Source organism: Salvia hispanica, chromosome 5 (genome assembly GCF_029641045.1).
Source record: "Salvia hispanica isolate PSC_SH4W2 chromosome 5, Shi_PSC_v1, whole genome shotgun sequence".
NCBI lineage: Eukaryota > Viridiplantae > Streptophyta > Magnoliopsida > Lamiales > Lamiaceae > Salvia > Salvia hispanica.
The window spans coordinates 37,105,734-37,130,642 of record NC_142696.1 but is presented as its reverse complement, the minus strand read 5'-3'; the positions used below and the strand labels follow the sequence as shown (position 1 = coordinate 37,130,642).

Sequence of the window (24,909 nt, the reverse complement as noted above, 5' to 3'; positions counted from 1 at the left end):
ATATCGAATCTTACTATGCTTACATGTTATCTATTTCTAGTAAAATGCATTTATTATTAATTGCTTCATGCAATTGCATGATATACACGCGTTAGCAAACTTTAAATTGTAACGTAAGTTGTATAAGTCATATATACTCCATTTTATCTCTAGTCAGGAATCTTTATAGAATTCTTAACCAGAAAGATGCCATCAAATAACAAAAAAATAAAAATAAAAATCCACCGTCCCTTCAAAGTATTACTCCGCATGTCTTATAAAAATAGATTAGTTTCTCTTTCTCTGTTACTTAACTAATTGCACTTTAAACTCGTGTCATTTAAAGTTATGCTATATTAGTAAATAAATACTTTATGCACATTAATGTTTTCTCTCTTTTTTCTTTTTCATATTTTATTTGTCATAAAAATATATCACCTAACCTAAAATATCCATATAGTCAACATTCATGTATGATGAGTTGTGTAATAAACATTCATTTATCTTTATTCTTGTTATTATTTTTGTATAACTTTAATTAATTAAAGAAAAAATGATTGATTTAATTTTAATTACAAGGTGATAGCTTGAGGCAGCGAACCCTTCGCCAGCTGCCTCTGTATCTGACGAACCGCCAAGCCGCTCAGTGTTTTCTGATCATCGAAGAGTACTTCAACCGCCTCCACTCCCTCAGCACTCTCTGGCTCAACCGCACCCGCCACGAATAAAGGCGGCAATGGAGAAATTGCTCTATTGAAAAAACATTTGATACAAAAAAAAAAAAATTTGAATTTTTTTTTGTATGCATAGTATATTCAAACTCTAGACATTTTTTTTGGAGTAAAATTTATTTACCATTGATGATGAGAATGACATGTTCTCTAATTCCCAAAATTTCATTCATCCTAATATTATTTGTATTTAATTGTTGCAACTTATGGTTTTTATTTATTTGTTTTAATTCTTTTTTGTCATTTTTTATATTTTATCATAATCTTTTGTTATAATATAATCCATACATATATAAAAGTCAAGTTGTGAGAATTTTTGTTTTCCCCTTTTCATGAATTTTTTTTATCTATATTATTTTAGTAGCATGCGCTATTGGATATTAATACAATATTTATAGTATGAGATATATGACATAAAAGTGTTGTTAGATTTGCCAAATCATAGTTGTCATGATTGAAAAGGTTAAAAGTTAAAACGAATGATACATTATACTACTAGTATTATTTAATGGGTAAAATAAAAATTCACTTATCTTATTGCTTTTTATTAACCTAACTTCGCGCTAACTATGAAAAAATCATTTGTGCAAATTGCATCCGATGCGAATTTCGTAAAATATGAAAGACCAAGATCAAATGTAAATAAAGTAAAAGAGAACAAGATAAAAAGTGAGTAATAAATCAGAAGTCATTTTTCATTTTAAATATAAGACTATTTTTTATGGATGGTCAGAAATGGAGATGTGGGACTATTTTTTGTAGACGAAGATAATATTTAATAAAATGGATTGATAGTGAAGCTAAATTGGCCGAATGGGCTATGCAGGCCCAACCCATGCCTGTGAGGCCCGAATAATTCAATCACGAATCTTTGAAATTGTTATCCATTCAAAGCGAGTGAATATATTAGCGGAGTCAATATTAACTTTTAGACTCTAGATATTGATCCTTTTGTGTTTTATTCGCATTGGTTATTTAGAATCTTAAAATTATAGATATTATGTTTATAGAATTATTCGGATTGTCTTTGTTAATTTAGTATAATTCATCCGTTAGTTCTCAATTATCGAATGATTGATTGCTGTAAAATTTGAGATGTTTTAGCATGTAGATATATTTATAGAGAAGTTATTTTTGGGTCTTATTAATGAATTTGCATAGTTATTGCTATATATAAACTATAGTATTTGAGTAAAAATTGGTTTCTTTATATATTGAATTTCTGATTATATATTGTAGCTGGTAATTGTATTGGAATGATTTATTTATATTTATTTTGTCTTATTGTATATCGATTGAATTTATAGAGACAAAATTTTCATCTTTCTTTAAGGATTCGGGCTTATTTTGTAATTTATTTTGTTTTTATAATATTTTATTTCTCTTTCATAATATTAGCGCTAATATTTAAGTTTGTGTACGCTTGTGATAGGTTGTGTACTATAAAATTAAAGAATAATGTCTCAATTAAAAATACTTATATATATAGAATCTTATATATATGATACTGCGCATAGCGCGGGTGGAAAACTACTTTAGAGTAAACACCAAAAATAAGTAGCTACTGCGAAATATTTTGAGATATCGCATATTAGTCCTTATTAATTTGAGATGTTGAATTAGCCAACATTTTATAGGGATGTGATCAAATGAAAACTCTAAATATTGTACAAACTAAAAACTATGATCTGTACCATTGAAAAATGTCAACAGATCATAGAAAAACATCAATAGGAAAATGTCAACAGAATTTCAACGGTAGTCAATGATTGATGTTGTGTTCATATTGTGTTGATACTGTGTTGACATTAAAATCTTGAAATTTTACACTGTGTTGATATTGTATTGAAACTGTGTTGAAGAGTTTTGAAGCTGTGTTGAGGAGTTTTGAGTTTGTATAATATATAAGTTTGCATTTTATCACTACCCACATTTTATAACTATGTTTGCATGTAACTTTTATCTTGAAACCAAACATTTTTCCATTGATAAATAATTAAATAAATATTAACTTGTGAGACTACCATATTATAATACATTATGTTTCTTTTGCAAATAATAAATAATAAATTTACAAAGTGTATGCTCCCCAAGGCTTTGTCACACAGGTAATTGTTATCTTTATCCCATAACGAATCTTACTAGACACCTGCGAAATGCTTACATGTTATCTATTTATGGTAAAATGAATTTATTATTAATTGCGTTTTGCATGATATAAACGCATTATCGGAGTTTAAATTGCAATGTAAGTTGGACGAGTCAAATAATACTCCCTTTTATTTCTAGTCCAGAATCTTAGTAGAATTCTTAATAAAATAAAATAAATCCATTACCCCTTTCAAAATATTACTTCATTCGTCCTATAAAAATTAACTAGTTTTGCTATTTTAGTTCATGCCTTAAAATTAGACTAGTTCTAATAAAAAAAACTTTTGAACAACTAAATACTAGGTCATGTTTGGTTGCCAGGATTCTGTTTGGGAAAGTAATCGAAATCAGATTCCTTAAATTTTGAATTCATGTGTTTGTTTTGGTTTTTAATCAAACTGGTAAAGTAATTAAAATCCCGATAACAAGGAAAGTTAGTACAACTTTCCAGGATTCTGAATCCTAGCTTTTCTTAGATATTCCTTTTCCCAGTTTTAGGATTCTTACATATGTAATATACAATATATTATTAATATTAATATTAATATTATTATTATTATTATTATTAATTATTATTATTATATTTTAAAAATAATTTAAAATTATGAATTATACTCCCTCTGTCCCATTAGAAATGCAACGTTTTCCTTTTTGGGTTGTCCCACTAAAAATGAAACGTTTCCTAAAATGGAAACATTACTCTCTCTACTTTTCCCTCTCTCTTACTTTACTCTCTCTTCATTAACTCACAAAATAACACTTGCATAAAATCCTGTGCCGGAAACCAAATGTTTCATATTTATTGGGACGGAGGGAGTACTTAATTTACAATAAGTAACTATAATTAAAATTATCATAGTTATAACTATATTATTATAATACTGGTATATATTTGTTACTATAATAATAATAATAATTAATAATATATTAAATAATTAAAATATAATTATGTAATATAAAATATGCAATAACAAATAATAATTAATTTTATAAATTAGTTGTTAATCAAATCACAGTGCAATTTTAAATTATAACATTTATTTAATTATGACATTCGTAAATATAAAAATAATAATAATAATAATAATAATAATAATAATAATCTTTATTATTATAATTATTTATAATTATAATACTCCATGCAACTATATTTAAATTATATTACTATTATATTATTATGATGGATAATCCATATTTAAATTATCCATCGTAATCATAAATATAATATTATAACTTTTATCATTTTTAATTAATGATATATTAAAAAATTTGTATTACTATTTATTTTATAAATAAAAAATAATAAGTACTCTGTATTTTTTTAGTTTGGTGTTTAAATCAAATATAAAATTTAAAATTTTAATATTTTCCAAACACATGAAAGTAAAGTTATTAGGAATCATACTCTCGGGATTCATTTTCCCAGGAATTATTTTCCTTGCAAACTTTACTTTCCCGTGAACCAAACATGACCTTAGTAAGGGTAACAAAAAAAATAAGAAAATAATATAAAAATCGTTTTTCATTTCCACATAATTATGAAAATTGAAGTTATGTTTTTGTCACATTAACATATGACTATTCAAAGTTCTAAAGCCAGAACTAAAGGTTTACTTAATAATTCTTTGATAAGGACTTAAAAGAACCACTAGTTCACTCCATGTGGCTTTGGTTAAACCCACATATATTCTCTCATTTTCTTCGATTCCAAATCATAGAAGTCTCTTGTGGAATTTACAGAATATAGATTGTTTATATAAAAACATAACCACAATAATATAACTAAATTGGCACATATTTAAACTTTTTAATATTAATTTGTATAATAATTAATATATGTCTATATTTAAAAGCTGAATTTTACCAAGGATCGTGTCCAATGAGGGGTGAAATTTTCAATTAGTTACTTTATACGTTTGGTAGTATGTTAAATTTCCACGAAAAAAAAGTAATTAATTCACTTCAAGTAAACTGTGATTGACTAATTAAAGCAACATGCTATCGCAAGTGCAAGTTAGTATGTACACACAAGAATTATCAATTTCCTCGTTCACAATGCTACCAAAGTTTTTGTTCATTTGTATACTGATTTCATCCTTCATTTCCACTACTCATTCTTATAACAACAAATGCCTTCGCCATCAGTGATGAGTTGATCTTAGATTCTTCTCTTTCGACAAAACTGGTGCGATGGAAAAAAAGTGATGCGTGCTGCAAATGGAACGGTGTGGAGTGTGACGCTTCTGTCTACGTTGTTACTTTGCACCTCAATGATGAGGCCATTTCCAGTGGAATTGGGGATTCGTCGAGCCTCTTCAGATTTAAATATCTGCAGAAGCTTAACCTCGCCTACAATTACTTCAATGATGCCATTCCAAAAGATGTTGGCAATCTGACTTATTTGACACACTTGAATTTGTCACATGCTGGTTTTGATGGGCAAATTCCTTCCGAAATTTCACTGTTAACCAAATTGGCTAGTCTCGATATCTCCAGCGACTTTCGCAGCACTCTTAGCCTTGAGCACCCAAATTTGGAGATGCTTGTCCATAATCTAACAGGGCTTAAAGAGATCTATCTTGATCATGTCAACATTACTTCGACTCACGAAAGGCGAAAATGGAGCCACATTGTATCATCATATTTACCCAACCTCACCACTCTTAGCTTGAGTCATTGTTTTCTACCCGGCCCTTTGGTGAGGTCGTTTTGGCAATTGCGCTCTCTTTCCATTCTTCGTTTAGATCATAACGATCTTTCATCGGTATCACTTCTTGACTTGATGTCCAGTTTTCCTAGTTTGGCCACTTTGACTCTTGCTAAGAGTCGTTTAAAGGGTTCGATTCCATCTACCTTTGCTAGCCTAACCAAACTGGTTCATGTCGATTTGTCAAGTAACCTTTTCTCGGGATCACTTTCTCCTACGAGATTTGAAGGTCATTCCAATCTAGTCCATCTAGATTTGTCGAATAATTCATTCTATGGCAACATTCCCCGCTCTCTCTTTGCTCTCCCTTCGTTGTTGGAACTTTATCTTAGCTTCAACCAGTTTCATGGCACTTTTCAACTTGCCAACTTTCGAAGCCTTCCCAATCTGCAATGCCACAAATCTCTATGCTCTTGACTTGTCTGGCAATAAGTTAAGTGGCAGCATACCCCCTTGCCTAGTTGGAAACATCCGGGGCTTGCGTTTGGGAAAAAACAACCTCAGCGGTAGCATTCCACATATTTTTTCCAGGGATTGTAGGCTTCAATATGTGGAGCTTAACAATAATGCTTTAAGCGGGAAGATCCCAAAGTCTCTTGAACGTTGCACGTGGTTGGAGTTGATGAACGTGGGGAACAACGACATCAACGATAGCTTCCCTTGCATGCTATCGTCCAGGTCGCGCGTTCTTGTTTTGCACTCCAACACATTCTATGGAGAAGTGAGATGTCACAACAGTTGGGAAAATCTTCAAGTTCTGGATATATCTTCGAACCATTTTAGTGGAAGTCTGGAATCAATAGACTTCTCTAGTTGGGGGGCAATGGTGCTACATAGTGATGAACAGTCAAGGCACCGCGATCACCCAATGTGGATATCATCAAGAGTGACATTAGTCATGAAAGGGCTAAAGTTAGAGTTTCACAGGATTTTGCCAGAGTTTGGTAGTATTGATTTTTTTCTTGCAATAATTTCATTGGAGAGATACCAAAGGCAATTGGTGATCATACCTCACTTTATCATCTCAACTTCTCCCAAAACGCCCCCAATGGAAGCATCCCTAACTCGTTTGGTAAGTTGAGAAATCTCAATTCTCTTGACCTCTCTCGAAACCAGCTAACAGGGCCAATACCGATGGGGCTTGGAGAACTCACATGCCTTGAAGTCTTGAACCTGTCATATAATAAGCTGGTCAAAATGATCCCAAAAGGCCGTCAATTTCAAACATTTTCAATTGAATCCTTTGATGGAAATCCGGGGCTATGTGGTTTCCCTCTCAACTGAAGCTGCAGTCATATTGATGAGCTATCACTGCGAGAACATGAAGATGTGGAAGCGAAGAGGGAGAATGAATGGGAATATGTATTTGCTGCACTTGGATATGTTTTGGGATTCAGAAGCATTGTATGGCTACTCCTATTATGCAGAAGGTTTAGAGATAAATACTTCGGCAAAATAGAAGAGGTTATTGAAGACATGTTCGTTAGAAGTGACATGAGAAGAAGGTGTGCAAGAATGGTAGCAAGGAATCAAGTCAGAGACAATACTCAATAGTGTTTTCTTTATAAGCAGTTTCTTTTTGGAGTAAATATGTGTATGTGTATGTGTATGTGTATGTGTATGTGTATGTGTATGTGTATGTGTATGTGTATGTCTGTTTTGGTCTAAATAAGTGAAAGTTATTTTCATATGTTCTTAATTTGTTCTACTAGTATTTTTAATAACTTCTCATGTACATGATCAGCAAACTAGCTTTAATAACTACTCCATGTATAACAAAAATCAACAAAAAAAAACAAACATAATTTTCACTAATTAAAGAATAAGTAAAAATCATCAATTAATCTCAAACAAACAATAAAAAAGAATAAGTAAAAATTTACAAGGTACTGTATATGGCATACGCCTACTTTTATTTGTTTGGGCTTAGATCTGGGCCTATTAATTAGTTTACCAGGTAAAAAGATACACTCATTACTTTCGTATTTTTTTACAATTCTCTCTCTTTATATATAACTAGTATCACCCACGTGCGTTGCACGATTCATTCTATTTTCCTCAACTTATTTTACAGAGGGAATAATTTTATGAAATTATAAACAATATCATCATACGAAATCTAAAAGCATAAAAATATGTAATAAAAATTCATTATATAAATATATATGAAACCAAATAAAAATATATATTGTTTAGTAAATTCAGTAAAAATCTTTGTAAATAATATGACCAACTAATTAGAATTAATAAAAAAATTATTACTAATTAAGAATAAATCCGTCTCCATCTTCTCTTCTGGAATTCCAGTATTCATCCCAACATTTTTTATCTGCTTGTCTCTATCACCAATAGCCTCACCTTTTCCAGTCATAATCTCCAACACTTCATCGCCGCTTGCCAATGTCATCTTCTCCAGTCAGATTGCCTCCATCTATATAAGAACTTTAGACAAAAAAATAACAATAGTATAAATATATATATTTAAATTTGATGCTAAATTAGAAAATTGTTTGATAGGAACATGAACTTTTGCCACAATAGCAATGTATAAATATATATTAAAAGCAAAAATAATATCGTTGAAAATTTAGAAGAATACCTAAAACCAAGCAAAACTTTTGCAGAAAATAAAGCATCGAGTGGGTGAATTATAAACTATCAAATCATATATTTATAGTCCAAACAAATGAATTGGGAGGCTATCCTAAAACCTTTCAATTTCCTCCATTTATGATTAGAAATTTAATTTTTTAGTGAATACAAATGGACATGACGGCTCATACAAATGAATTGGCTCATTAATTTGTGATTTAGTTGTAGTTAATGTCTAAATTCATTTTAGTAGTGGTAATGGTATATTATTTGGTCAAAATCGGAAGGATTTTCCACTCTAAATAATAAAGAATTATGAATGTTACAAACAATAAAGAATTATGTTGCACATTACATGTGAAATGTATTATAATAAATATAAATATTCATGTATCAATTTAAGTTTGTAACTGTAGTGAAAATCATGTAGTAGTATTTTTTAGTTGAGAACCGGCTATTGACACAATCATAAAAGCTTTAAATTTAAAATTCAAAATGTGTTGCCTTTTGGAATTATTATAACATAAAATGTTAGTATCTACCGAATTTGATAATTATAAGTATTACTATAATAATAACATATCAATCTAAGTTTGTAACAGTATTAACTCCTTTTTTTAAATAGAGTCGTGACGGTATTGACTCATTATGTTTAAATTGTGCTTAAACAATAAATAAATTGTCATCATTATTAGAAACTAAATTCACATCAATATTTGCATATTTCACCCTATATTTATAAAATATTCAAATCTATACTCAGAATTCATAAATTTTTAAAAACGACCCAAAACTCGCCTTTTATATATGTATAGATATAGATAGATTAGTGTTATCACTCATGCTATGCACGGGACAAATGATTTTCAAATAATAAAGATATATTAACAGCTAAATATATTAAAATAAAAAGTTGAGTAGAGAATGAATATAATAAGACAAAGGATAAAGTGGAAATATGTTTCCATTTCAGAAAATGTAATAAGACATTAAAAAAAATATGTGTTTGAATAAAGGAAGCATATGGTATATTTATTAAATGTATTTATATCCTTACACTATATATTTGGAAAACACAAAAGTAAAAAAAATATTGTATAAATTTGATCATGATAACATAGTACTCCCTCCGTTCACTATAAGCGATTAACATTTTTTTGAGGTACATCCCACTAAAATTATATATTTTCCTTATTAGCACCCTGGCTACGCATGAACTAAAAAATGTGTTGAATTTTACTAAAAGGGTAAATGACTTCACTACTATGTAATGTACCAAAATCGCAAAATGACTCCACTACTATCAAAAGGAAGGAAGTAGTTTTATACTCAATAAAATATGAGTGTTAATTAGTTAGTGGAATGTGAGGTCTCCTTAAAAAAATGGTAAAAGTAAAAGGTGATAAATTTTTAGGGACGAACAAAATGAGAATAATTGACAAATTTTCATGAATATGGACAATAGTAGTATTTTTTATGAATTTTAGTAATTCAAGAGATTTGGTCTCTTTAAAGAATTTTCGTAAGTTAATTTATGAAAAATATAAACACAATTTGCAAACAATTGAGTATGTATTAATAACGAAATAATTTTAGTTCCAAGCATTAATTATTTTGAATTTACATTAGATAATCTATTTGTAATTAAGTTTCAATTATATATGCATCTTTCAATAAAATGTAGAACTGTAGAAGGACCACTTTTATATAAAGCTACTCGTCTACAACATCCTCCAATTTGTATTTATTTTTAGATAGAGAACCTCCAACTTTATTATCGAATTCATCAAGTTAAAGATTCATTTTACTATATAATAATTTCCATTAAGTATACCTATATTTTTTAAATTAAAAGTATAATAAAAGGAAAAATAATAATATACAAATTTAATTACAAAAGATAATTTAAATTGAAAATATTTATACAAAGTCTTATAAATTAATAGTCTGAATTAAAACCTAATTTTTAAAACATAAATATAATGATATTCCTAGATTTTTATACAAAGTCTTATAAATTAATAGTCTTATAAATTTTTATAAATTTTCAATTTTAAATTCAACACAAAAAAAGCTCAAATAATACTCTTTATATATAAAAGGTCCAAACAAGAATCCCTTTTTCCATCCTTTTCTCTATTGAATCTTTATTAAAACTGATTTATTCATTTATTAAATTATTTCAAATTTATTCATAATTGATAATTTTAAATTTTCTTTGTTGTTATTTTTGTAATGTATTTTATTTTCTACAACTAATATGTACAAAAATGATTCGTTATTAATAATTTAAATACATACATTTCACTAGTTTCCATATCATTTAATTATTTTTATCTCATTACTCTTCTCCCTCGCAATTTTCGGTAACACCAGTATTAAAACTACCCTAGAATTGGACCCCCCAACGTCAAAATCTTGAGTCGGCCACTGTGTATAGTATGTGCAGTGTGTGTGCATGAGCATGTGCAGTGTGTGTGCATGTGCAATGTGTATAGTGTGTGCAATGTGTGTACATGAACTCATTTATTTCAATTGTTAAAAATTCTAAAATTTTAGTTTTATTATAAAATCTAAAAATATAAAAGTTGAGATGATATTAAATTTATATATAACTCCCTTTGTTCCACGGTAGTAGAGTAACTTCTTTTTGGCACGAAGATTAAAAAAGAGATGTATATTGTATAGTGCATCATACTCCAAGCTCGATCAAAGACCTACTCCGGCCGAGGACGAGGTCTATGAGTAAGAAGATGCAAGAAGCCTTGAGGATGTTCATACAATGGATAAGCCTTGAGGAGAAATCCTGGATTGTTGACCCTTGAGGAGGGCTAGACGGAGCAGCAACGAGTGGCGCTTTGTGGGCTGCAGCAGTCGACCGACGAAGCGGAAGAGGCGATTACTGATGGGTTCGAGATGTTAGATCGAGCTCTGACCAAAACCATCGTCTGTGTTCTGTGATACTCTCACTATACCACCAGATGTGAACAAATACATGACACAAATGTCTATTGCCACTAACCAAGTCTCTGCTCTTCAAGGCGTTGTCACACAGGTAATTAATTTTACTCAATTTATTATTTTTTTGATAATTAAATTTAGTATTATTGCATTTATGTTTATATAGAGTGGATTTTCTTATTAAACAACATTTTACTCAATTTATTAGTATTTTTTTGATAAATTTAGTGAAGTATGTGTAAAGTGTGTAGTTTGTGTAAATTGTGTGTAGTGTGTGTGCATGTGTGTGTAGTGTGTGCAATGTGTATGGTGTGTGCAGAGTTTGTGTTGAGTGAATTCTTTTTTTCTAACAATTAAAAATTCTAAAATTTTAGTTTTTTATTATAAAATCTAAACATTTGAGTATAAAAATTGAGATGATATTGAATTTAAATATAATACTCTCTCCGTTCCACCGTAATAGTGTCATTTAATTTTGGCACAGAGATTAAAAAAAATATGTATAGTGTACATTTTTTGCTATAAAGAATTTTTATTGGGTGGAAATGCAAATGCGGGAGATAAAGGCCTCCCCAACATAATTCTGAGTACATTTTTTTCTTAATTAAAAAAAATTTAAGGATGAGAATATTTATCCCACCCATTTTTTTTTATATTTTATATTTTAATTTTTTAAATTCCACCCATATTTGTGGTTGGTGAATTGCAGCTGTGTGAGAAAAGTCAGAACTGGGCGTGCATCTCGAGGGTGCGACAGAGGAAGTATTAAATTATTCTACTAATAGTTTAGTACCTAATTAGCAACAGATCAGGTCCGTTGATAATTGAGCTCGAACGAAGAGAGGAAATTAAAATGCACTAAAAAATGTCTCTAGTCTATAGAATTCTTTGCCTAGTAGCCCGCTGAGTTCGTCATCTATGAACCCTACATTCCGGTGGTTCGAACTGTCTCTCCAAAATGTCTCTCGTGGTTTGTTGAAGGTGCCATGTCTCTCCAAAACATTGTCAGCGAGATGCCTGTTTTGCATAAGCCGCCAAGAACATCTCCAACGGTCCACTAAATTTGTGCTTCGCATATCCAACGGTCCATTTAGGCAGATAACAACATGAAATTCTTTTGGTATGGTAACGATATGAAATTCTTTATACCGACATTTTAGGTACGGTATACAATACAACATTTTCGGTACGGTAATACCGTATCGACCCAGCCCTAGACACACTTTTCTTTTTAGTTTGTCCCAAATAAGATGACACATTTCTATTTTTGGAAACTTTATCTCTCTCCAATTAATACACCAATCACTTTTTCCTCTCTAATTAAAATATTCAACTCTCTTTCGCTACTAATTGTCATAATTTCACTAGTAAAAATGGTTAGCATCGGATTAGCAAAAGATTTATACAATTGTTCATTTCGCCGTTGTTAAATTTTAGCAACATACTCCCTTTCGTCCCACTCTAAGTGCCAGATTTTCCGTTTTAGGATGTCTATTCTAAATGACATATTTCTAAATATAGAAACATCACTCTCTCTACTTTTTCATTCTCTCTTACATTATTCAATCCAATTCTCTCACAAAACAATACCTATGTCCACCAATAAATGTCACATTTTGTCATTTTCGTCTGTCCACTAATAAATGTCTCATTTGTTTTTTACTACTTTTGATAATGGACCCCACATTCCACTAACTTTATTTCACTCACATTTCACTATAAAACTAATATATAAAAGTAGCACACACCTTCCACTATCATTTTCCACTCACTTTCTACTACATTTCTTACAACTTGTGCCCGATCAAATTGGTCTTGTATTGGTGGAGGGAGGCAGTAATATATAAAATTTCGTGTCAAACTAGAAATGCTCCACTTAGAATGGGACGGATGAAGTATTAAATTATGCTACTAATAGTTGAGGGAGTAACTAATCAGATCAAGTTTGTTGATAATTGAGCTTGACCAAAGAGAGGAAATGAAAATGCACTCCAAATCGTCTCTAGTCTATAGAGTTCTTCGCCTAGTAGCCCGCTAAGTTCGTCGTCTATGAACCCAATGTTCCAATGGTTCGAACTGTCCCTCCAGAATGTCTCCCGTGGTTTGTCGAAGGTGCCCCTGTCTCTCCAGAACATTGTCAGTGAAACGCTGGGTTTGCACCAACCAGCCAGAACATCTCCAATGGTACTAAAGGTCCAATTAGGTGGATAACAGTATGAAATTCTTTCGGTAGTGATATGTATACCGAAACTTTCGGTATGGTAACGATATGAAAAATTTTCATATCGATATTTTAGGTACAGTATATGATACAACATTTTCGGTACGTTATAACTTATCGACCCTGTCCTAGACACACTTTTGTTTTAGTTTGTCCCAACTAAGATGATACATTTCTATTTTTAAAAAATTTATCTCTCTCCAATTAATACACTCAACCACTTTTTTCATCTCCAATTAAAATATTCATCTCTCTCTCTCTCTCCCCATCTTTTCTCTCTCTAATTAAACCCATAAACCAACAATTCCTTAAATTTGCCGGCTATGAAATGTATCATCTTAGCTGGGGTAAATGGAATATATTAGTAACATGTAGAAAAAGAGAAACAAGGTAAACACAAAACAGATTAATTTCTAGTGAAAAAAAATTATACCAACATGGCATCTATTTCTCAGACTTCTTATCTCCACACTCCCAAATAAATAAACTTAAACCATTTTTTTAAGAGAGAGGGTGTGAAATTAAATGGAATTGTATGAAAGTTGAAATTGGAAAATGAAAGTCTTCTTGTTATAGAGAAAAGCTTAAATAGAGTTTGTCTTTTCTCTTTGCATTCAATTCATTTTTCCATTTTATATACCATACTCCTCTCTTTTGATTACTCCATAACTGTCTCTCACTCTCTTTTAAAATTTCATTTGTCTCTATCTACATTATGTTGATCTCCAATTTCTCTATAAAATGAGAACAAAATACTAGGTTTTGAGCAACCAAGAAAAGAAAGAGTTCCCTCTCTGCCTCTCTCTAGATCTCATCTCACTCTCCCCCTCTCATGGCTTCAAACAAAGTCAGTAGCAACGAGCTTCATCACTCTCACTCTGCACAAACAGCTCAACATCATCAGATGCAACACGATGATCAAATCAATCATCATCATCAAAATCAATATAATAATTCCATGTTTTCATTTGGGATGATGCCATCATCCTCATCAGTCACACCCTTCAATGTGTAAGCAACTCGGGCCTTATTTTTTATTCTAATTTATTTTCTAATATATATTTTAATTAATTATGATTTGTTGATGTGGAATCTTTGCAGAAGCAAAGAATCCGGCGCTTACGAATCAGGCTATTTGGATCGAGCTCTCTGTCAATACGGTTACCTCAACGGCCAACATCCATCTTCGTCTCAAGATCAACGTCGTAAACATTCATATACACCTACATCAATTTTATTTATTTTTGAGATTTTAGAATATCGAAATCTTTTCTATAGCTTTCTTGAGATTCTGATTCTTCATGAGAGAAATATGTTATTACTTGGCAGATTTCAGCCACTGGTTTAATTTGTGCAAACCCTCAAAAATATTTTTTCATTTTAACTCTGAAAAAAAGAATATACTATGTTTTTTTTCTCAAATTCTGAAATACAGTATGATTTTTTTGCTAACTTTTTCCATGTGCAACCAATATTTGATTTCAATTTGTTTAGCCTTTTTTTTATAAAAAAAATTATTGTCCGATTTTAATTTAATTGGCTAATTTACATTCAATTAAATTAATTTGTGTCTGAATTTATGCAGAGATGAGCCGGCACACTCTCAGCATTATCCCTTCTCAGGCCCTGAATGGTGAACCAATTTTTACGGTAATTAGAATTAAAAAAAAAACATTTTTTATTTTCATTATTGGCTTGTTTAAACTCTTAATTAATGATAATGGGGTTTTTGAATCAATTAATCTTGTGTTTTTGGTAGGGAATCAGCAGTGGTTTGCTAACACCATTTGAGGCATCTGACCCTAGGAATGATTAGGGCTGGGGAAAAATACTGAAAAAATGATATATCGCTCGTATCGTATTGAAAAATATCGAAAAATTATCGAATTTTCGATACGATACGATACCGTATCGTAAGTTTTCGGTACGATAACGATATGAATTTCCTTATATCGCGATATATCGTTTTATATCGAAAATTTTCGATATATCGATATTTTCGATATATATCGATATTTTATTTTCGATATATATCAATATATATCGAAATTTTCGATATATATCGATATTTAACGATATATCGAATTTCGGTACGATATATCGAAATATCGATACGATAACGATATGAAATTTTTTTATATCGAAAGTTCGATATATCGAAACTTTCGATACGATAACGATATGAAATTCTTTCATATCGATATTTTCGATACGATACACGATACAACGTTTTCGATACGATATATCGTATCGACCCACCCCTAGAAATGATGTTCAAGAATCTACCAGCATAGTTCAGGTTATGAATTTAAATTACTGCATTAATTAAATACAAAAATGGCTATTTTTAATAAATCTAAATGATTCCCCATTAATTATTATTTAAGTATATAAGTGAAATTTTGTGCTTGGATTAATTAATTCCTTTATTTTGATTTTTCCATTTTAAATTATTTAATTTCAGCGTGGGGTAAACTACCAAGGGCCTACTTTAAGGCAAGATGTTCAAAAGTCAACTGATATAAAGGTATTTTCGCTTAATATTTGTACACAATAAGTTTTTAAAAAATTATTAAATATGTTATTTCTTGAAATAATTTGTTTTTGGAAATACAGACATTGAGCAGGCTTGCTCAGAATAGAGAAGCAGCAAGAAAAAACAGGCTTAAGAAAAAGGTATGATTTTAGTTTAGACAAAACAATAAGAAATTTAGGTTCATTTTTTAATTAATTAACTAATCTATGATAAAATATATAATTTCTTTGATCTTTGTTAATTATTAATGCAGGCTTATGTTCAAAATCTGGAGGACAAAAAAATAGAGCTAGATCAATTAAAGCTGAAAATTCAAAATGCTGGAGCACAAATAGTCATATTTAATTTCCATTAAGTTAACTATGTTTCTCTTAAATCCCAATCCCATATATAGCTAAAAAGATTCTCCAAATGTACATTTTTTGCTATAGGAAATTTTATTGGGTGGGAATGAGAATGCGGGAGAGCAAGGTCTCCCTTACAACAACATAATTTCAGGTACAATTCTTTCTTAATTAAAAAAAATAAGGAAGAGAAAATTTATCCCAACCCATGTGCATGGTTGGTGAGTTGCTACTGTGTGAGAAAAGTCACAGGGCGTGATATTCGAGGCGTTGCATTAATTAAAGAATTAATGAATTGATTCCGCATATTTTCTACGCGCGGCACAATTTGATATAGAGTACGCGCAATGGCTGGAGGTGCACCATTGCTTGACGGTGGAACTGAAGGGCGCGGTCAACGCATACCGGCCGGAGAGCGAGCTATGTAACACCATCAACAACTGGTTGGCCCACTGCAACCAGATCTTCGGCCTCAAGAGCAAGGCCCTCAAGGACGACGTCTTCCACGTCTTCTCCAGAATGTGGAAGGCGCCGGCTGAGCGGTGCTTTATGTGGATGGGCGGTTTCCGGCCGTCAGTGGTCATCAAGGTACAAGAAACCCTAATTTCAAAAATGGAAAAAAAAACCCTAAAATCAGAAAATCCCTAAATTGAAAGATGGAATTGAATCAATCTGTCTGATCTCTCAATCAGGTAGCGTTGGATGAGATGAAGGGCTTGACGGAGCAGCAACGGGTGGCGCTTTGTTGGCTGCAGCGGTCGACCGACAAAGCGGATGAGGTGATTACTCATGGGTTCGAGACGTTGGATCGATCTCTGACCCAAACCATCGTCGGTGGCACTCTCACTGTGCCACCAGATCTGAAAACTTACATGACACAAATGTCTATTGCCACTAAACAAGTCTCTGCTCTCCAAGGCGTTGTCACACAGGTAATTAATTTTACTCAATTTAATATTTTTTTATGATTAAATTTAGTATTATTGCATTTATGTTTATACAGAGTGGCTTTTCTAATTAAACTACATTTTCTTTTAATAATGTTAAATTAGACATTTAATTAGTTCCCTTGGTCACCAGAAAAATTCGATGGCTTAATTAGGTTAATTATTATAATGAATTGATGATGCATATGTTGCTTTATTTCACTGTATAAAAATGGGAAAAATGGCAGTGTTCGGATTTGTAACATCGACTATAGTATGTATATGTGTGTGTTTATGTTCAAAAATATTCCACCAGTACTACTAATATATGTGTGGATACAATTTGAAGATGTAAATATCACTAATCTTTGACATGAAAATACCGTGAAAAAGTTCACCCAACTATAGGTTCTTGTATATCTTCATTTTGTTTGAATATGAGTGATAAAATATTGCTAAGATTTATATTTTAAATTAATATATACTGGACCGTGTTAAATGTCATATTATCCCATATTGAATCTTACTATGCTTACCTGTTATCTATTTATAGTAAAATGCATTTATTATTAATTGCTTCTTTGCATGATATACACACGTTAGCGAACTTTAAATTGTAACGTAAGTTGTACGAGTCATATATACTCCATTTTATCTCTAGTCGGGAATCTTTATAGAATTCTTAATCAGAAAGATGCCATCAAATAACAAAATAATAATAATAATAATAATAATAATAATAATAAATAAATCCACCAACCCTTTCAAAGTATTACTCCGCCTGTCTTATAAAAATAGATTAGTTTCTCTTTCTCTGTTATTTAACTAATTGCACTTTAAAACTCGTGTCATTTAAAGTTATGCTATATTAGTAAATAAATACTTTATGCACATTAATGTTTTCTCTCTTTTTTCTTTTCCATATTTTATTTGTCATAAATATATCACCTAACCTAAAATTTCTATATAGTCAACATTCATGTATGATGAGTTGTGTAATAAACATTCATTAATCTTTATTCTTATTAATATTTTTGTATAACTTTAATTAATTAATGAAAAAATGATTGATTTAATTTTTTAATTACAGGGTGATAGCTTGAGGCAACAAACCCTTCACCAACCCATGCTTGTGAGGCTCGAATAATTCAATCACGAATCTTTGAAATTGTTATCCATTCAAAGCGAGTGAATATATTAGCGGAGTCAATATTAACTTTTAGATTCTAGATATTGATCCTTTTGTGTTTTATTCGCATTGGTTATTTAGAATCTTAAAATTATAGATATTATGTTTATAGAATTATTCGGATTGTCTTTGTTAATTTAGTATAATTCATACGTTAGTTCTCAATTATCGAATGATTGATTGTTGTAAAATTTGAGATGTTTTAGCATGTAGATATATTTATAGAGAAGTTATTTTTGGGTCTTATTAATGAATTTGCATAGTTATTGCTATATATAAACTATAGTATTTGAGTAAAAATTGGTTTCTTTATATATTGAATTTCTAATTATATATTGTAGCAATTGTATTGGATTGATTTATTTATATTTTTTTTGTCTTATTGTATATCGATTGAATTTATAGAGACAAAATTTTCATCTTTCTTTAAGGATTCGGGCTTATTTTATAATTTATTTTGTTTTTATAATATTTTATTTCTCTTTCATAATATTAGCGCTAATATTTAAGTTTGTGTACGCTTGTGATAGGTTGTGTACTATAAAATTAAAGAACAATGTCTCAATTAAAAATACTTATATATATAGAATCTTATATATATGATACTGCGTATAGCGCGGGTGGAAAACTACTTTAGAGTAAACACCAAAAATAAGTAGCTACTGCGAAATATTTTGAGATATCACATATAAGTCCTTATTAATTTGAGATGTTGAATTAGCCAACATTTTATAACTATGTTTGCACGCAACTTTTTTCTTGAAACCAAACATTTTTCCATTGATAAATAATTAAATAAAAATTAGCTTGTGAGACTACCATATTATAATACATTATGTTTCTTTTGCAAATAACAAATAATAAATTTACTAATATAGGAATGAACATTGTCTAAAAAATCTTGTTATCATTGCTTACCGTTACAATTATGTATCGATATTTTAGAAGATAAAGTATATTTAATAAATAAATTTATTAATAAGAATATTTTTATAATTATTTAATTTGTATAAATTATTGATAAAATATTATGGATAAATATGTAATTTAAATAAGTATATAGGTATAATTGAAAACGTATAAAAAAAATAAGTAAATATAGAATATTTTTTCGGGTTTGAGGTTAGAGTAAATGATTTGAGTAAAATTAACTTTTGGTGTGATCCATACTCAAAAATGAGTTTGAGTTTGGTGTAAATGGTTGGAGAAGTAGCTAGACTTATATTTTCCTCCAAAAACAATTTTTATCATTTTTGCAACATATTTACCAACTTCACATACTAAACACACATCAAACAAAATATAAAATTCGATTCAATTTTTTTTGGTTCGGTTAAATTTAAGTATTTGGCAAATTTCAATTTTTTTGTTTGGTATGGTTCGAACGAATAAAAACAGAACAAATTTTTTTTTGAATTTCTTTATAAATATTATTCTTAAAATAGACACTCTACGTCCCTAAAAATTTGTCACAATTTAACTCGGCATGAGTTTACATAAATGTAGTAGAAATTAATTTGAAAAAGTTAGTGGAATGTGAGTTATACATTTATATATTAATTTTATAATAAAATATGAGTGAGAATGAGTTAGTAGAATATGAGCTCCACTACCAAAAATAAAAGTGAAAGGTGACAAAAATCTTGTGTCTGCCACTGTGCATGTGCAGCGTGTGTGCATGTGCAGTGTGTGTGCATGTGTCGTGTGAATTATTTTTTTCAACAATTAAAAATTCTAAAATTTTAGTGACATTATAAAATCTAAAAATCATAAAATTGAGATAATTTTGAATTTATATATAATACTCCCTCTGTTCCGCGGTAGTAGAGTTATTTCTTTTTGGCACGGAGATTAAAAAGAGATGTATAGTGTATTACTCCCTCCGTCCCGCTTAAGATGACACATTTTTCTTTTTAGTCTGTCCCAACTAAGATGACACATTTCCTTTTTTGGTAACTTTCTCTCTCCAATTAATACACTCAACCACTTTTTCTCACTCCTATTAAAATATTCATCTTTCTTTATCTCTCTACTTTAATACTTCCACCCACCTTCTCTCTCTCCAATTAAACACTTTAACTAATAACTCCTAAAATCCCGTGCCGGCTAAGCAATGTGTCATATTAGCCGGGACGGAGGGAGTAATAAATATAATCAAATGTACTACACCAGAGTTAAATGTTATCTTTATCCTATATCGAATCTTTCCGCGAAATGCTTACCTGTTATCTATTTGAAGATAGAAATTGAATCAACCTGTCTGATCTCATCAGATAGCGTTGGATGAGATGGAGGGCTTGACGGAGCAGCAATGGGTGGCGCTTTGTGGGCTGCAGCGGTCGACCGACGAAGCAGAAGAGGCGATTATTGATGGGTTCGAGACGTTGGATCGATCTCTGACCAAAACCATCATCGGTGGCACTCTCACTATGCCACCAGATGTGAACAAATACATGACACAAATGTCTATTGCCACTAAACAAGTCTCTGCTCTCCAAGGCGTTGTCACGCAGGTAATTAATTTTACTCAATTTATTAAGTATTTTTTTAATAAATTTAGTAGTATTGCATTTATATTTATATAGAGTGGCTTTTGTAATTAAACTATATTTTCTTTGAATAATGTTAAATAAGACATTTAATTTCTTTGGTCACCAGAAGATTCGATGGCTTAATTAGGTTAATTATTATAATGAATTGATGATTCATATGTTGCTTTATTTCACTGTATAAAAATGGGAAAAATGTCAGTGTTCGGATTTGTAATATCTACTATAGTATGTATATGTGTGTGTTTATGTTCAAATATCATTCCACCCTACTACTAATATATCACGCAGGCGGTAGTACATGCACGCGCGCGCGCACACACACTTCACCTTCACACATAGTATATCTTTTACATATTTAATTTGTCATAAATATATCACCTAATCTAAATTTTCCATATAGTCAACATTGTATGATGAGTTGAGTATTAAAACACTCATCAATCATTATTGTTGTTATTATTTTGTATATCTATAATTAATTAAAGTAAAAAATGGTTGATTTAATTTTAATCACAGGGTGATAGCTTGAGGAAGCAAACCCTGCGCCAGCTACAGATGCATCTGACAAACCGCCAAGCCGTGCAGTGTTTTCCGGTCATTGCCAAGTACTTCAACCGCCTCCGCTCCCTCAGCACCTTCTGGCTCAATGATACGATACAACCTCATGAGGCGGAACATCAACCAGCGGTCGAAGAGTCAGCCGAGGGGTCGCAAGAGGTAGGAGGCGATGCTCCGGTGGTGCAACCGTCGATCGCTACGACCAAAGGCAAGAGGAACGTGCGGCCGCGATCAAGTTGGGCGACTACACTCCTAAGTAGAATAGGATTTGATCTTTCTTTTTGCTACGTTTCTTTATTTCCTTTTTTTAGACATTAATAGTTTATTTATTTGTTTTCCGCATGAGTCGAGCATATTATAAGCTCCGTTTCGAGTTTTCTTTGTTGATTCTTTCCCGAGATGAATAGGATTAGGTCGAATCAACCCTAGGGTCCTTAGTCTATAAATAGGGCATTTATTCATAACTTTCAATAATGAGAATTATATAATTTTGCCCAAATTGGCTTGAAACTCACGTTACAGATTCTGATCTTGCTGCCCGACGGAAAGTTATTCCGCGCACAGCCAACCTTCATTAGCCGTCGACCCTCGCAGGGCGCCGGAACCATTCTCTGCCGCCAAGCAACGCTGCCGGCAGCCGTTAAGGGGTTTAGCCCTTAACACTCAACCGCACCCGCCACGACTAAAGGCGGCAATGGAGAAATTGCTCAATGGAAAAAACATTTGATACAAAAAAAAAAAAAAATTATGCATAGCAGATTCAAACTCTATTTCTTTTCCAGTTATTCTGCTAGATATTTTTGTTGGAGTGAAACTTGGAATAAGATTCAATCGAAATTTAAATTGCAAGATGCATAAGTAGACATATTTTTTCCTCCAAAAACAATTTTATTATTTTTGCAACACATTTACCAACTTCAAACGTTATTAAAACTTTGAAGTCGGAAAGCATATCTGCAACATTGTGATCGGTTGAACCTTGTTGGTTTTCTTTTTTCCTTTGTCCACTTCATCCCTTATGAAATGTAGTCTTACAACTATATGTTTCTAGGAAAGTTGTACTTTGTTAAACATATGTTGCTGCTATCACACTTGATTAGTTGATTGTGACGGCATTAATTTGTATGATTACAAAATCTTTTAGGGATTTTTTGGTATGATGGAATGGAGATTTTAATGGAATGTGCAAGAAATACAAAGGAAATAGAATTGTGCATAGTATGTGCAGTGTGTGTGCATGTGCAATGTGTGTAGTGTGTGCAATGTGTGTGTAGTGTGAATTCTTTTTTTCAATTATCCAAAAATTATAAAATTGAGATGATACTGAATTTATACATAAGATTAAAAAACCATCATGCATCATGCACCAAGCCCGATCAAAGACCTACACCGGCCGAGGACGAGGTCTATGAGCAAGAAGTTGCAACAAGCCTTGAGCATGTCCATACAACGGATAAGCCTTGAGGAGGGCTTGACGGAGGAGCAACAGGCGGGGCTTTGTGGGCTGCAACGGTCGACCGACTAAGCGAAAGAGGCGATCACTGATGGGTTCGAGACATTGAATCAATGGTGACACTCTCACTATGCCACCAAATGTGAACACATACATGGCGCAAATGGTTGTTGCCATTAACAAAGTGTATGCTCTCCAAGGCTTTGGTAATTGTTATCTTTATCCCATATCGAATCTTACTAGACACCTGCGAAATGCTTACATGTTATCTATTTATGGTAAAATGCATTTATTATTAATTGCGTTTTGCATGATATAAACGCATTATCGGAGTTTAAATTGCAATGTAAGTTTGACGAGTCAAATAATACTCCTTTTTATTTCTAGTCAGGAATCTTAGTAGAATTCTTAATAAAAGTATGCCAAAAAATAAAATAAATCCATTACCCCTTTCAAAATATTACTTTATTCGTCCTATAAAAATTGACTAGTTTTGTTAGTTTAGTTCATGCCTTAAAATTAGACTAGTTCTAATAAAAAAAACTTTTGAACAACTAAATACTAGTAGTATCAATAATGTGGATTCAACAATCTACTAATATTATTTTTATTACATTTTATCTTTGTTTTTCTTACTTTACTAATTGCGACTTAAAACCATTTTAATTTTAAGTTGTGCTAATTTTATGAGACGGATTGAGTAATTTAGTATCCAAAAGAAAAACACTCGTCCACAAAAGCACAATATTCCTATTCATTGCCTCTAAACATTAAAACCTATCAATAACAACATTTCATGTATATATTATTAATTAAGGGGTAACTATGTAATATATAAATACTTTATGCACATAAATGCCTTTTTCACTTTTAACTTTTTCATATTTAATTTGTTATAAGTATATCATCTAACATAAAATTTCCTTATAGTCAACATTACTATTCACACGCACACGGTACACGCAAGTGCACGCGCACGCGCTTGTGCGCACAGACTACACACTTCACGCATACACACTATAACATACATTGAGGAGGCTTGCTCACAATAGAGAAGCAGCAAGAAAAAGCAGGCTTAGGAAAAAATGCATGTTTTTAATTTAGACAAAAAAAAAAGCAATAAAATAGTTTCGTTTTTTATTAATTAACTAATCTATGAGAAAATTATAAAATATATAATTTGTTTGATCTTTGTAGTAATTAATAGTGCATGTTTATGTTCAAAAGCTGGAGTCTCAAGCCGAATCATTTAGAGTTGGAAATCTAAAATGCTAGCTAGAGCACAAGTAGTCATATTTAATCTCCACTGATTTAACTAATTTTCTCTTAAATTCCAATCCCATAACTAAAAAATTCTCCAAATGTACGTTTTTTTTCTATAAGGAATTTTATTGAGTGGAAATGCGAATGCAAGAGAGCAAGGCCTCCCTTATACCAAGATAACTCTGGGTACAATTTTTTCTTAATAAAAAAAAGTAAGTGTGAGAAAATTTATCTCACCCATGTGCGTGGTTGGTGAATTTTGCCTGCGTGAGAAAAGTCACACAGGGTGTAAATCTCGTGGGTGTTACGTTAATTAATGAACTGATTCCGCGTATATTCTAGGCGCGACACAATTTGATATGGAGTACGCGCAATGGCTGGAGGTGCACCATCGCTTGACGATGGAGCTGAGGGGTGCGATCAACGAGTACCGGCGGGAGAACGAGATGTGTGTCGCCATCAGCAACTGATTGGCCCACTGCGAACTTGTTGACATAACTATGTAAACATACTTTATGCACATAAATGCTTTTTCTCTTTTATCTTCCAAATTTAACTTGTTATAAATATATCATCTAATATAAAATTTTCATATAGTCAACATTACTACACGCACACGCTGCACACTTCACGTGCACACCTACATACTAAAACACACTGCAGCTTTACACACTCTTTGAATTATAATTCAACTCTTTTGTTAAAGACACTGTATTTGGAATTGAATTATAGAATTTCAGTTTCAA

General features: G+C 31.3%; 1 protein-coding gene across 1 annotated transcript; it reads left to right on the top strand.

Annotated features, from left to right (window-relative positions):
• The first annotated feature begins 11,164 nt into the window (after nucleotides 1–11,164).
• Nucleotides 11,165–24,633, top strand: LOC148926763 (transcription factor HBP-1b(c38)-like). The gene is made up of 10 exons (XM_089059243.1): nucleotides 11,165–11,215; nucleotides 13,210–13,305; nucleotides 15,807–15,869; nucleotides 15,959–16,018; nucleotides 16,132–16,212; nucleotides 16,310–16,376; nucleotides 16,539–16,810; nucleotides 20,611–20,850; nucleotides 21,406–21,655; nucleotides 24,506–24,633. The coding sequence occupies exons 1-10, from the start codon at nucleotides 11,165–11,167 to the stop codon at nucleotides 24,631–24,633; spliced, it is 1,308 nt and encodes a 435-aa protein (XP_088915369.1).
• Nucleotides 24,634–24,909: the final 276 nt, after the last annotated feature.